The sequence below is a fragment of the Anarhichas minor genome, unplaced genomic scaffold (genome assembly GCF_050575085.1).
Source record: "Anarhichas minor isolate MPS153535 unplaced genomic scaffold, ASM5057508v1 ptg000054l, whole genome shotgun sequence".
In the NCBI taxonomy this organism is placed as follows: domain Eukaryota; kingdom Metazoa; phylum Chordata; class Actinopteri; order Perciformes; family Anarhichadidae; genus Anarhichas; species Anarhichas minor.
In genome coordinates, this window is record NW_027466500.1 from 4,660,837 (window position 1) to 4,674,076 (window position 13,240).

General features: G+C 41.6%; 1 protein-coding gene across 1 annotated transcript; it reads right to left on the minus strand.

Moving 5' to 3' along the window:
• Nucleotides 1–3,460: 3,460 nt before the first annotated feature.
• On the minus strand, nucleotides 3,461–9,537 carry cyp26c1 (cytochrome P450, family 26, subfamily C, polypeptide 1). Its single transcript, XM_076075817.1, is given in 7 exon segments — nucleotides 3,461–3,805; nucleotides 5,537–5,947; nucleotides 6,531–6,689; nucleotides 7,186–7,461; nucleotides 7,827–8,051; nucleotides 9,302–9,513; nucleotides 9,516–9,537. Coding segments are annotated over 7 exon segments (1,650 nt in total).
• Nucleotides 9,538–13,240: the final 3,703 nt, after the last annotated feature.

Consider the following 13,240-nt stretch of genomic DNA (forward strand, 5'->3'; position numbering starts at 1 on the left):
TAATGTCACGTTACTGTTTTGGACAATGCCCAGGATGCACGCGCGCAAGCACCAGCAACAGCATGCTGGCTGCAGTTCATTAGTGTCATTAATAACAAGGCTTTTCTGAAAGTTACATATTGTACCTTTAAATGAATGGAGCAATGCTGTTGTATTTTAATTGGAGTTGTGTATGATCTCATCTGATTTGTCACACAAATTGAGTTTGCCTTCAGGCATTCATGAAAAGAGAAAGAAAGTCATTTTGGATGTGATGATGAAAGGACACCCTCTGACCGGCCCCATGACTGTAATCTCACGACCGCTCTCTTTATCTGTGTCCTCATGTTGACCCCAATCTGCCCTCTCTGCAGCTATACATTGAAAAGTTCATGACCCATAGCTGTTTTGACAGGATTTTTCAGCCTTTTTTCTTCAAGAACATTGTGACAGAAAGATCGTCCAATCTGCAGCTGTGAGAAGCTGCTCAACATCATCCATTGCACATTTGTTCATCAAAAGAACAATTAAAAATCAAGCTGATTTCTGCTTACGTACATCTTTGAACATTTTCATATGCTCACATTTCCAGTGTGGATTTGAGCCAACCCTTTAGTCTCCACATTAAGCCCTTTGGCATAGTTGGGTAGAAATATCCAGCCCATAGAGGGACCTAGTGAGTCGCTTAGACTTTGTTTCGGTTGTATAATATGCAGCAATAGAGGTTAGGTTGTGTTGCGTCCCCTCTCTAGTTCCCATGCACCCTCCCATCAGTTGACCGGTGGCTGACCTGCGCAGCCGATGGCACTGGAGTGAACTCTGGTTCTATACGTTGCAGAGTTCCCAGTGACTGAGCGTCCATCAGATAACGACCTTGGCAGAGCTACGGCCCGGCAGCGGACATAATTAGGCCGGGCTGTTTGTCTCCCATTATTTTTTCTGCGACATAGCTTCACCCCATTCTCTGCCTGTCAATGAAGGAGGTAAGGTGGAGGGTGGAAATGCCTGGTGACCTCATAGGTGACCTCAGGGGTGACCACACTGTCCGTTTTGTTAGTAATGAGGTCAAGATATGCAGCGAGACTGTTATTAATTCACTATAAATACTGTGGATACTTCTAATACTGTTATGACAACTCTATACTACTGAGGAATGGGTTGGTTTTTATCTGAAGTCGATCATAATTTTGTAAGATTTGGCAGCAGATTATTGTCCGTGCAAAAGATAACTTCTTAATTGAGCTGTTAACGACGGAGTGTTTTATTGTCATTGGAGATGAAACCTTCTTTAGTTGTGTCGTCTGCATGCAGATGTTAACAAATCTGTGGTGGGATGTGAGTTGGTTAGTGTAGGGATTAGCGCTACGGAGAGAGCATGCAGCCCAAAGAAAAAGTATAATTCATGGTGTTATGGATATGTGTTGGGGGATCCAGATGTGGGGGTGTGTGGTGAGGGGCATTATTGTAACTGCATCATCAATGGCTTAATATGCAAACTGGCTAAAGTTCCATTCGGGAAGTAGAGCAGGTTTTCAGGTCTGCAAGGATGATGTGCTCAAATGAGACCGATGTTACGTGTAATTGGTCGAAAGTGAAATAGTGGAGATTCCTCAAACCTCCATACAAGTGGTTAAGGCTATCACTGCATGTGCGAATTCATAAAGCTATTATTTGCTACAGTGGAAATTCGATGTTTGTGTATGACTTGATGATGTCAGTTTAAATAACCGGACATGACATAAATCAGTCCAACAATATTAATGTAAATAATTTGTCTGGACTTTTTGTTCCCAAACGAATATTTTGAAATACCTGTACAAAGATATTATCAAGAATTATAAACATGTTGCTTGATCGTATGAGAATGACATTTAAAACATGTAAACATCTCCTTGTCCTTGTTGAAAGCATGATATGACAAACTCGTAAAATGACAACTGTTTTTGTTTTTCATCTTCTAATTTACTCTTTACATCAACTGTACAGCAGCTACATCTGATACACTCAATGAATGTATAAACAGAACAAATATATACAGACTCTTTAAAGCAGAGAAAGTGCTATCTCCTTCCACGAATCCATCTGTACATAAGAATTCACAGCGTGTCTATTAGGCTTCAAGACCCAGACAGAAACAGTCCTAAAATTAGACCAATAATAATAATAATAATAATAATAACTTTACTCTCTATATATGCTGCTCTAAACAATGAAAGATATCTATGTACTGGCAGTGAAATAAAGTTTTATGGACAGTCCTTTACATTACAGGTTAGTGTCTATCTATGCATAATTACAGCAAATATTGTTACAGATAGAGTAAAAGCACAACAGAAATGATACATCTGCATTTTAAATACAGCTTATTCATAATGCTACTTCATTTGATACACGCATAATAGCACTGTTAAGGATATACATTATATTACATTCATGTTCAAAAAACAGAACAGTTTGAATGTATTTTACCTTGATGTTTGGGAAGTTCCTGGTTGTGGGATTTATTTGTCAAAATGAAGTGCAAGTTCCATCAGTAAAAGTGTTTTAGCGGTGGAGATCATTGCAAAACAATTCATTACAAAGATAACTGAGCACCAATTGAGTTTCTGCTGTGTCCAACGTGAGTCTGGAGATATTTTCTAACAGAAGAATTGACCAGCTACATTTTTGTCAGTTTTCAAAAAGGTCTGTTGTGAATCTCAAAGGTTTTTTGTGAATGCAAGTGAAGTGAAATACTCATGACTTGCTCATTCAGCACAGGAAACATTCATAACCCTTGGATATTTCCTTTCTGATACACATTGATGTAAAAGCTACAAAGTGGTGAAAAAGATAAAAACACAAAAGCTGAGTGGATTTCATCGTCTGTAAATCGCTTCGTGTAAGTGTGTATCGCAAACAAAATGTTCGTCCCTGGACTTGGAGCTTGGTCAGAGCCAAGAAACTGGAGCTAAGATGGCTTCATGGAAAGACTTTTTGGAAAGTCTTTCTCTCCTGTTATTGACAGTAGATGTGTTGTCTTGGTCTTCGATTTAATGGAAGTAAAATGCACCTTAAGTCTGTTCACTAGGCACCTTTGGCAAACCCAGATGTTCTGGTTGGGAAAAGGCTACACAGACTTACTTTTGAATTGCACCTTGTTACGTTAATTACCTTAAAAAAGCATGTTACGGATAGTAAAAGCTGGGGAATGCTGCAGGGGAACATATCCGGTGGTTAAAAATGAGCTCGTGCTACAACAGAAAGTGGTCTGTTAGGTTTGGATTAAACCACTGTAGAGATGATGACTTGCTCCAAACCAGCAATGTAAACCCCTGCTTCATGCCCATGGAAATTCAGTTGGCCTGAATTGCACCATCAGGCCCAACGAGGTGCTTGTACCTCCTTTCTTGGGCTTGGAGAGATTTTCCAAAAGCAGGCTGAAGGTTAAGATGCCTCTAGGGTGATTTTTTTGGAAAGTCTGTCAGACTGTATTTTTTATCTAAAGCGGGTAGTTGTAAGTGAAATTCACATGCAGCCCGTTGACCGGGTGCACTATCGGCACTGTCTGCATCTTGGGAAAGTTCTCCGTGGCCAGAGTCCATTTGCAAGTCCCGATCAGCTCCACTGCCAGAGTCTTTAGGATCATCTGTGCCAGTTCTTTCCCTACGCAGCTCCGCACACCACCGCCAAACGGCACATAGCTGAACCGAGCCGACCGACTCTTCTCCCGGTCTGGGCCGAACCGGTCTGGGTCAAACAGCTCCGGGCTCTGAAAGACCGCGGCGGTCTCATGAGTGTCCCGGATGCTGTACATTACACTCCAGCCTTTGGGGATCTGGTAGCCCTGTGAATAGAGGAAAGAAATCAGTCAGTTTGGTGCATTTGTATGTTTTCAAATCTGCACAAACTCTAACTCTTCTGAAAGTCTTAAATATAATATGAATTAATGAATTGATTAATATCACGGGACTACAGCACAGAAAAAAAATTATAAATTGTGTTTAGACTTTTTTTTTACAGGTAAGTGGAAAAATAAGTTCAAAAGCTAGCTGAATTTTATTACTTGCAAAACTTCTTCTCTCATTTGTTTTTTTCAACTTAATGTATTCATTCATTCCATTATTCCAGACCTCTTTATAACCTAATCCTAATTATTTCTGAGTTTGGATTCCCATGTCTAAGCTTTAATAAGATGCACTTGAATGAACAAGCATAATTACATTCTCAATACTGCAATTACTTCTCAGCTAAGGGGGTTCATACCCTGAGAAAGAGGTGCATAAATGGCATTGTGCACTACAATAGTATTTTGGGAATTCGTTTTAAACTTCAATTGTCCTTTCGCAATAAGCACAGCAAATTGGGGGCAAACTGAGGGCAGGGAAGTTGCATGTAAGGCCGAGGGATGAGGCCATGACAGGGCACTTTCTCAGCAAAGGCCACGGAACTCTGTATGTGAATGTGTTTGTCTGTTGAAGTGCAGCGAGATCTGCTACATGATAAATGGACTAAGATAGAATTCAATTCAATCAAAATTTTGTTTTTTTCCTCTTGCATGAAGAGTTAATTGCAGATCTTACTAATTGACAATTTTTTGCTGGTAATAAACCAGTTTCAACTCACTCACAAAAAGCTGACTCACCACAAGTAGAAGCGTCAGCCTATAGGAAAGTATTAGCACTGAGCTGCCAGGGATGCATCTGTACTGTGAAGCAATTTTGGTGTATAGTGGCCCGCACTGTATTGGAAATTCCATGTGATGCACACTAGCCAAAAACACATTTTCCACTGAAAAAGCATTGGGAGTGAAGTGGCTGTAAAATGGTGACCAAAGTGTCACAAACCCCCCAAAATCCAAATTCTGGTCCATTAACATTTAGAAAGTCTAGAAGAGCCGTAATTAAATTATTTCATCCCATTAATCTTTGTCTCTGAGGCACATGCTGACTCGGCATGAGTAGAACTCATGTGCGCAAGCTGTATGGGCCCAAACATGAAGAAGTGTGAGGAAGCCTGCTGTGGAGGCTTTTTCAGCTCCTGCACCCAGTGAGCAACTTTCATAGGAATGAATGGGGAGCCGTCTTTGAAGGCGGTATCCTGTTCTCTTTCATGCATCCATTTGCGTCACCAGTTTAGACTTGCAGCTGTGAACATGTAGAAGTCGCCTCCTACAGGCCAAAAGCTAACACGGTACAAACGGTGCAGAACATTTCTGCTAGCTAATGGTATCTCCATCCCTGGCTGGACTTCTCAAACCCTAAAAATACCTTTTGACATCTCCAAGAGAAGGGGCTGCAAGTTGTTGCATTTTGATGTGGGTCTTACATATTTTTTTCTAAGAACAGATGTCTTGTGCTGATCGATTTATTGTTACTGTGAGTTTAAACAATGGTCTCTGTAGTTTACCTAATTTCTCCTTATATGTGGCTCTAGCAAGAAGCATAGAGTTGGATTCCTTTGTATCTGATGAAAATATATTACATCCACTGCCTATAATTCCCAGGAGACAGAAAACCCACCCAGACCAACTACAGTACACATGAATGGTATATTCCTGCCAGAGACTTGAACTTACGTCTAATTCAAACGTCTGCAGGGCCGTCCGGTAACCACCGGAGACTGGCGGCAGGAAGCGGAGCACCTCTTTGACAACACAGTCGACGTAGCGGAGCTGGCTCAGCTTGTCCAGGCTCAGATACGGAATATGAGACTGTGACTGTGGAAAACCATCCCTGTGATTCTGATGATTCTGACAATCTCCGTTCAGCAGGCAACTTGTCTCTGTGTCTGCAGCATCCTCCTCTTTCTCCATGGCGACACCAGATGAGCTGTGACTGCTGTTGCATTCGTAGCCAAGGCCCTCGGCCTCCAGCTCCATTCTGGCCCTCTCCACCACCGCTGGATGGCGGAGAAACTGCAGAATTAGAGATGTGGAGGCGCTGGCTGTGGTGGAATGAGCGGCGAAGATCAACTCTACTGCTGTTTCCTGCCAGGAGGGAAGTGGATAGATGGAATGATATAATATACCGGATTAGATCAATTTACTTAAAATTCATATTTAAAGTTAGGTGGCCTTTGAACAGTTGTGATCATATTATCGTTCAACAAAAGAAACTGGAAGATCCTGTCTGCTTGTACAGTTGCAGATCCACTGTGGGTTATAGAGAACTATTGAGTCAAAGAACCATTATAGATAGCCACTGAACCCTCTTTTCTCTCTCTATAGTATACTATATTAAAGACATTTCTAATGTGTATACATGGGATCAGGCTGCACAATGTCAGCCCAATAATCACCTAATCTGACAGACTTTGTCATTGTTTAAGGTAAGCATTAGTAGCCTTTTTTCTGTGATGCTTTGCACACTATGGTGAATCCAGAATTTTGTCTCTGGCCCCCTTCTGTCCGATCACCTTTACATGTCACTCGGGTCATGAAGTCTTGTGTGACTATATCTGAATGTAGTGTAGTATGATCCCATCACTACGTTCAGAGTCCTCGGCTGGCACAGACCTGCCTGAATTGGCGACATTAAGTCTAAATTATAGTGTCTGCTTCTCTCTGGTACCTTGAGCTCCTGGATGCTGAGCTGCTGGCCGTGCTCCTTGGAACTGGACAGTATGTAGTCAAAGGCGTCGTGATATTCTTCCTCCGCCTGCTGCCTCTCCATCTTTTCCTCAATGATTTTCTCCATGTTGGCATGCAGGATTTCTCTGGCTTTTATCCCCTGGACAGAGAACAACCCCCAAAACACATTATTAGATTATCATTATTTAGCAGAAACATTTAATTTGCAGAGAGTATTACCCAACTTACATCACTGGGATTCTATTCCATACTAGTTTTCTAATAACCTAAAGAAAGGTCTCAAGCCTCAACCTCTGACACAATGGTCTTTTTCTCACAGTGAAGAGGCAACTTTTCCTTCCATCCATGTTTTTTTGTTATTGGATTCCAAAAAAGCCACAAATTAAGTAATTACAAGATGTATACAGTCACATTGTGCGAACTCACCTTTGTTTTTGGGAAAGAAATACTGTAAATCCTTTAATTGTAGGGTGAATAATTGGTTTGAAGTGAGGGTAAGGCAGTTTCATATTGTTTGTGTTACTGGTTCTTACATGTAGAAATCAAACCTGCCATGCTGGATGGATTAAAGATTGGTAAAACAGTGTGTCTAAAGATGAATAAACTTGAATTGGTTTCTTCTTGCTCTCTGTCACCTTGCGTAGCCCACTGAGCGGAGCGTCTATGGGCAGCGAGAAGAGGTTGTTCATCAGCTGCTCGAAGATCTGGGCCAGATAAACTATCCGCTCCTCCTCCATCTGCAGACCCAGCAGGACCCTGACTGCGATACGGAACGTCAGGGACTTAGCCGCACTGTAAACGTCGATGGCGCCGGGCTTCGAGCACCACTTGGCGATTTCAGACTTGACGACGTCCTGCAGCCGGGGCAGGTAGGACTCCAGAGCCCCCCGGCTAAACACTTTAGCCAGGATCTTGAAAGGGTTGAGGAAACAAAGGACAGAGGTGTCATAAAAAGTTATCACCTTCTACACGACAGTCAACACCTTTCAGTAAATACTCGCTAAAGAGGACAGGGTGGGGTAGGTCAGGACTGGATAGAGGTGTAGAGGATATGATATGATAGAATTTAAGCACTGGATAGGTTTGGATGAGATGGAAGAAATGACAATGAGATGATTGTTGAAGACAAGACATGATATGAATTAGCAGATTGATAGGATAAATAAGGGAGCGGGTCTCGCCGCTGTATTTCCTTTACGTTGTCACCTCAATAGTTAAACTATACCATAGGGTTATTCAAAGGTCATCGGTTATACAAATTCTCCCCGCTTCTTACTTTTCTGTTCCTCTTGTGCAGGTCTCCGATGGAGTTGACCAGGGTGTTGGGTCCTAGGATGATGCGAGTGCTCTGGGGCCACTGGGTGCACACCAGACTGTGCTCGCCCAGCAGGATCTTGCGGATGTTTTCTGCGCCCGTCACCCGGATGACGGGCTTCCCAAGGAGGTGGGTCTTAAACACATTGCCATGGCGCTCTCTGCGCGAGATGTGGAAGTTGGAACCCTGTAGTATGAAGAGTAAATTACAATTACAAGTTTGTCACATTTCAGGCAACAACTTGGTGACATGCATGCCTACTTTATTGGAAAATACTTATTTATTTTCCAGATTTTTCAATAATCAAGATTCAACCGCCTGTTTTGGGTCCAGTTTATTTGCTGGTTAGCAAGATATCGCAAAAACTAGTTGGTAGTTTTCATTGTCATCTGTTGAAAAGTCTCTCCATGGGCCAAGACACAAAGGATTGGGTGTTTGTTTATTTTTGGTACAAATGCTTTTTTTTTTTTTTCATGAATTCCTCACATTGAGGGGCAGTTTTTATTTTCACATGAACTACTATTTTCAAGTTTCTAATTATGTATTATCATATGCACAACAATCACTCAGAAGCAGTAGTTGGCAATAAGAATCGTAGATCTCAGACTCCCTCCAATAATGCTCATAAAATATGAATACAAAGAAAAACACGAGTAAAAATACTACTTACTTAAATGACAAAATGGTCAGGGTTGATGAATGTTCAGATAGTGTCCACATACTTTTGGCCATAGTGTTGTTATGGGCTCTTTTTTTATTTTTTCTACATCTGTTAGCCCCCTCTGCTTTTGCGTTACAATAGTATTTAGAGATTTTTTTTTTTAAATGCCCAGCTGAAATGAGTCATTTGGAGGTAGATAATTAAAAGGAAATCAGAGGCAGGAGGAATAAAAACAAAAGAAACAGCCACATCACGTGTGCTGTAACGAGGCGCTCTGACTGACGCCCATGCGTGGAGCGGAGGAATAGTTTAAGGGACAGAGAGATGAGGGGATGAGGGTGCATTCCTCACTAGAAGAGACAGAAAGAACGAGAGAGCGAGAGGGAGGGAAGGAAAGAGAGGCGGAAGTTTTGAACAGAAAACGTCTGTTTTTCCTCCGCAAGAAGGAATTATGCACCGAGCATCAAGTCCGCACATGTCGCATTAACAACAGAACTCAGCCTGCAAGAATCTGCGGAGCTTTTCAAAGGTTCCCGCGCGCTCCCTGATACATCATCAATAGGACTACGATTAGTAAACCTTACAGCGATCCGGTATTTAGCTCCTTTTCATTGTAAACAATGAAGTAATCATGGGATAGAAAACCATAATTGATGAACATAAATAAAGAACTACACACACAGACGCGCAGGAAGCTAACCTATATTTTGAGACGCTTGTAAAAAAAAGAAAAAAATAACGACAACTACAGCAGCCCAGACGTGTCAACTCTCACCTGGAAGAGCCAGTGGAAAGTCTCTCCGATCAGCGGCCAGCCCATGGAGCCCTTCGGTAGCGGCAGGCTGCTCTCTTTGTCCCGGGTCAGGCTCCAGCGGAGGCTCCACAGCTGCCGGGTCAGCGCCAGAAGCAAGAGCGCGGACAGGACCGAAGTGAGTGCGGTGGCCAGAGCCGACAGCAACCCAAACTGGGCCAGGGGTAACATATCCTAAGAGCTGGTCCGCTTTCCAGCATCCACCTGTGTCCGTGCGTAAAGGCGCTTCTGTCCCGTTCAAAACAGCGGCGTTGGCGCAAATCTTTTCCTCCGTCCAGTTTCTGCTCCCTCTTGTTCTTCTTCTCCTCCTCCGTACACTCTTTCCAAATCAAAATAAATGTGTGTTAGCCTGATCTGGTGGAGTTTACCTTTGCTCCACCAGACAAAGCGGAGAAAGAGGGGCAGCATGAATCTCAACTCTTTGTGAACTCATCTCTGGAGACAGCCAATGGCCAAGAGCCGTTATAAGCTGTTATTATAGCTAGTTAGAGGATAATAATAACAGCAATCATACAAGCTGGACTTCGGTCTCCCTATCCAATCAGAAATATGCAGCGATGGTGCACTGATTTGAATCGTGGCCACTTCTGGAATAAGTCATTATTGTGATAAAAACAAACAAGAATGTCTCTCTTTTATCACGTAATTATTTATGTTGGAGAGGCTTTGCAGACAGACGCACCTCCAACTATAATACATTATAAAACAGTAATCAGACCGGATGGATGCGCCTGCACAGGCTCATAGTTTACTCGAGATGAAATATATGAAAAACGTGCTTGATTCTCTCTTTAAGCACGAGGAAACTCCCTCTCATTCCGCTGCGGCTGCTCCTTCAAAATGAGGAGTAGCTGTCAACTATTCCAAATAGTTTTACAGGTTTACATGCGCCGGCTTGTCTATTAGGTTATGCGCCTTTATAGGTACAGTTCAGGGGGCTCAGCCACCCCCCAGGCGGCCCGAGGTTTATGGAGCAAGGGCAATAAATCAGGTTTTTAAAGAAAACAGAAGAAGAAAGGGGATTTGAATACAGTAGGCTACAGTATGAAGCGGATTAACAGGCCGGGCAAAGTAAACTATGAGATGAGAGGAGGCGAACAGGATGGAAACAAAGTTGAACAAATGAGTCACTCACTCACTTTCCCAGAACGATATAACAAGAGAATGTTCTGTCTGTAACAGAGGACTTACCTCCAACCAGCGTCCCGTCAGCTGTGAGAAAAATCCGTGTACTTAAAAGCAAAGTTTCTTTCTCTCCTTCTCTGCCAAACCGGCGACTATTCCTCCTCAGTGAGCGGGCTGCGGGGGGTTTTATAGAAAATGCTGCACGGCATGATCCACCTTCAGAGGATGACGTTGGTCTGAATATGTTAAAGTGGCTCGTTCATTCACCGCGCAGACCGGAGAGAGAAAGACATTTAAAAAAAGGGAAACAGTTTAGAGATGAGAGCAAAGACTCAGCAGTGCGCTCCGAGAGAGAGACTGTGCGCAGGAAAGAGAGAGACGGGGTGAGGGTGAGAGCGAGGGAGAGGAGATAGAGAGAGGGTCAGATAGCAGCGGATGGAAGAAACTCACAGGTAGCCAATCAGCTGGGAGCCGTTTCAGAGTTTGGCGCAGGTTTTCGAGAGAGCTCAGTATTTCAGGTTGGAGCTGCAGCTGCTGCTTCGGTCTCCGCATCCCAACTGTCTGCTGTCCGCTTTAAGTGTGACGGGTAGAACAGTGGGCTATAACTCGGGAAATAATCTAGATTTTAACTATATTTGTCATCTATTTATGAAGCTAATTTGACGGTGTGGCTATAGAGACAGGTCTCCAGCACAGACGTTTGAAATCGGATGTAATCATTCAAGTCTAGGCTGTTAGTTTGAATAGTTGTCCCTCTGGATATTTCATATTTTTTTGAATAAAAGTAAAATACAAAATTAAGGTGCAGGTCAAGAGGCTTGTTGGAAATGATTCATGAGACCGACTGAACAACTAATTATGATAATAATATTAATAATAATTAATAATAATAATTAATGATGATGATAATAATAATACATTTTATAGAACGCTTTCCAGAGGCTACCCTTTACATAAGTTTAAATTATCAAAGAAAACAACACGCTACAACACAACTACATTATTCACACATATAAGCATAACATGGTGAGTTTTGGTTTGTGATTTGAACATCTGTGGTGCGGTGTCGGATGTTTTTGGGGAGAGAGTTCCATATGGAAGGGGCAGCTATGGAGACGGCTCTGTCCCGAGAGCAGTCAAGACAAAACGTTGATCGGTAGAAATAGATGTTGGTAAACGTTTTCTTTTTTGTTTTCGTTTGAATGCCTTCTTGAGAGTCACAAATTTGGCCTTTGCAGCTTCTACAGAAGAGAATAAATGATATGTTAACCCGGTAAAGGGGCGTAATCCAGATGAGATGGATATTATAGATTAAACTTTTTTACCACAACACTCTCACAACACAGTTTGTGCGTAATGTTTTTGTTACGTTACTGGATCTAGTTGTTGTCTCCTCTGGTCAGCAGCTGCGACGCCGAATTTAATCATCAAAACCTATATATATATATTTATGTATATATATATATATATATATATGAGAAAATACTATATGAAAAAAATATTATTTTTAATATATATATAATTATATATAGGCTACTGTATAATATATATTTCTTGACATTGGTAATGAAGATACATAGATGCATAATTCCCTCAAGATCTGAACACTGTTGTGGTTGAAGTGTTGAGTCGTGTTTTTGTCGTTTCAGTTCACAAACAAAAGCGTTAATTAACATACTCTGGGTCTGACGCTTCAAATTAGTTGTGTAATTAAACTGAGATCTGACAATTAGAGCTGGATTTGTAAAATCGGACCAATCAGCGCAACGTTCGCACACTTCCAGCTGTTATCGTTGTGTTTTCTCAACGAGGAACGTTTACATTTGACCACTGAGTTGAATGGACAGCTAGTTTGGTGACTGTGACTGTGGGCGGTGAATGAGCTCCGAACCCTGAAGGAAACTCGCTCTGTTAAAAAGGAGGATTTCTGTGTGGATTTAATGTGGAGTCAGCAGAGAATCAATCTGCTGGGGTCTCTTAGAAGCTGTTCTGCTCGCTCCTGTCATTTATATAATCAAAATGTGAAGCTGCAGGTGTAATGGAGGTTGAACTCAGTAAAATTCCGTTTAAAACTCTTTTTCACTTGACCACGCGCGACAGTTATTGCTTTTTCAAAATACGTATATTAATTATGACTAATTCTGTAATAATAGTTCTAAATTATAAGATACAATCCGACGTGTTTTTAGTTCAAATTCAGTTATTTTTGTGCCTTTGTCAAAAACGAAGAACAGGCTTTTTTTTTTCCTTTTCTCTGTTTGTTTATGTTTGAACTTGATAATTAAAAAGTTCCATATTATATTCACAGAGCAGTAAATCTCCAGCTGACATTCAATAGCCATAAGCTCTGGGGAATTCCCCCCAAATACACAAATCACACATGAAAATGAAGATGATTTGAAGAAGACAGCAGGTTGAATTCACAGAGTTCCGTTCTGTTGTGAAGATGGAAGGAAACTCGTTTTAAAACCGAATACCTACGAAAATGAATGCAAATTACATTCATGCTATATTACCCTATTATTAGCATTATTATTAGTATAGGCTGAAAAGTCTTCTTTCTTGTTTTTTGGCCTGGTTCTTTCTAGTTAAAAACGTTGCCCTCTAAAGCTGTCTGTTTGTGTTTAGGTACAGGCTGGAGTCATTCTGCCAGTATTTTTATGTAAAATTATATTTTAGAAATGTATTGAAATCCCTGTAGTCCAGCTGTAGAGAGTATGAAAGAGACACTCATACTACTGCACAACTTAGGATCTTAACTAATTATTTGGACTTACA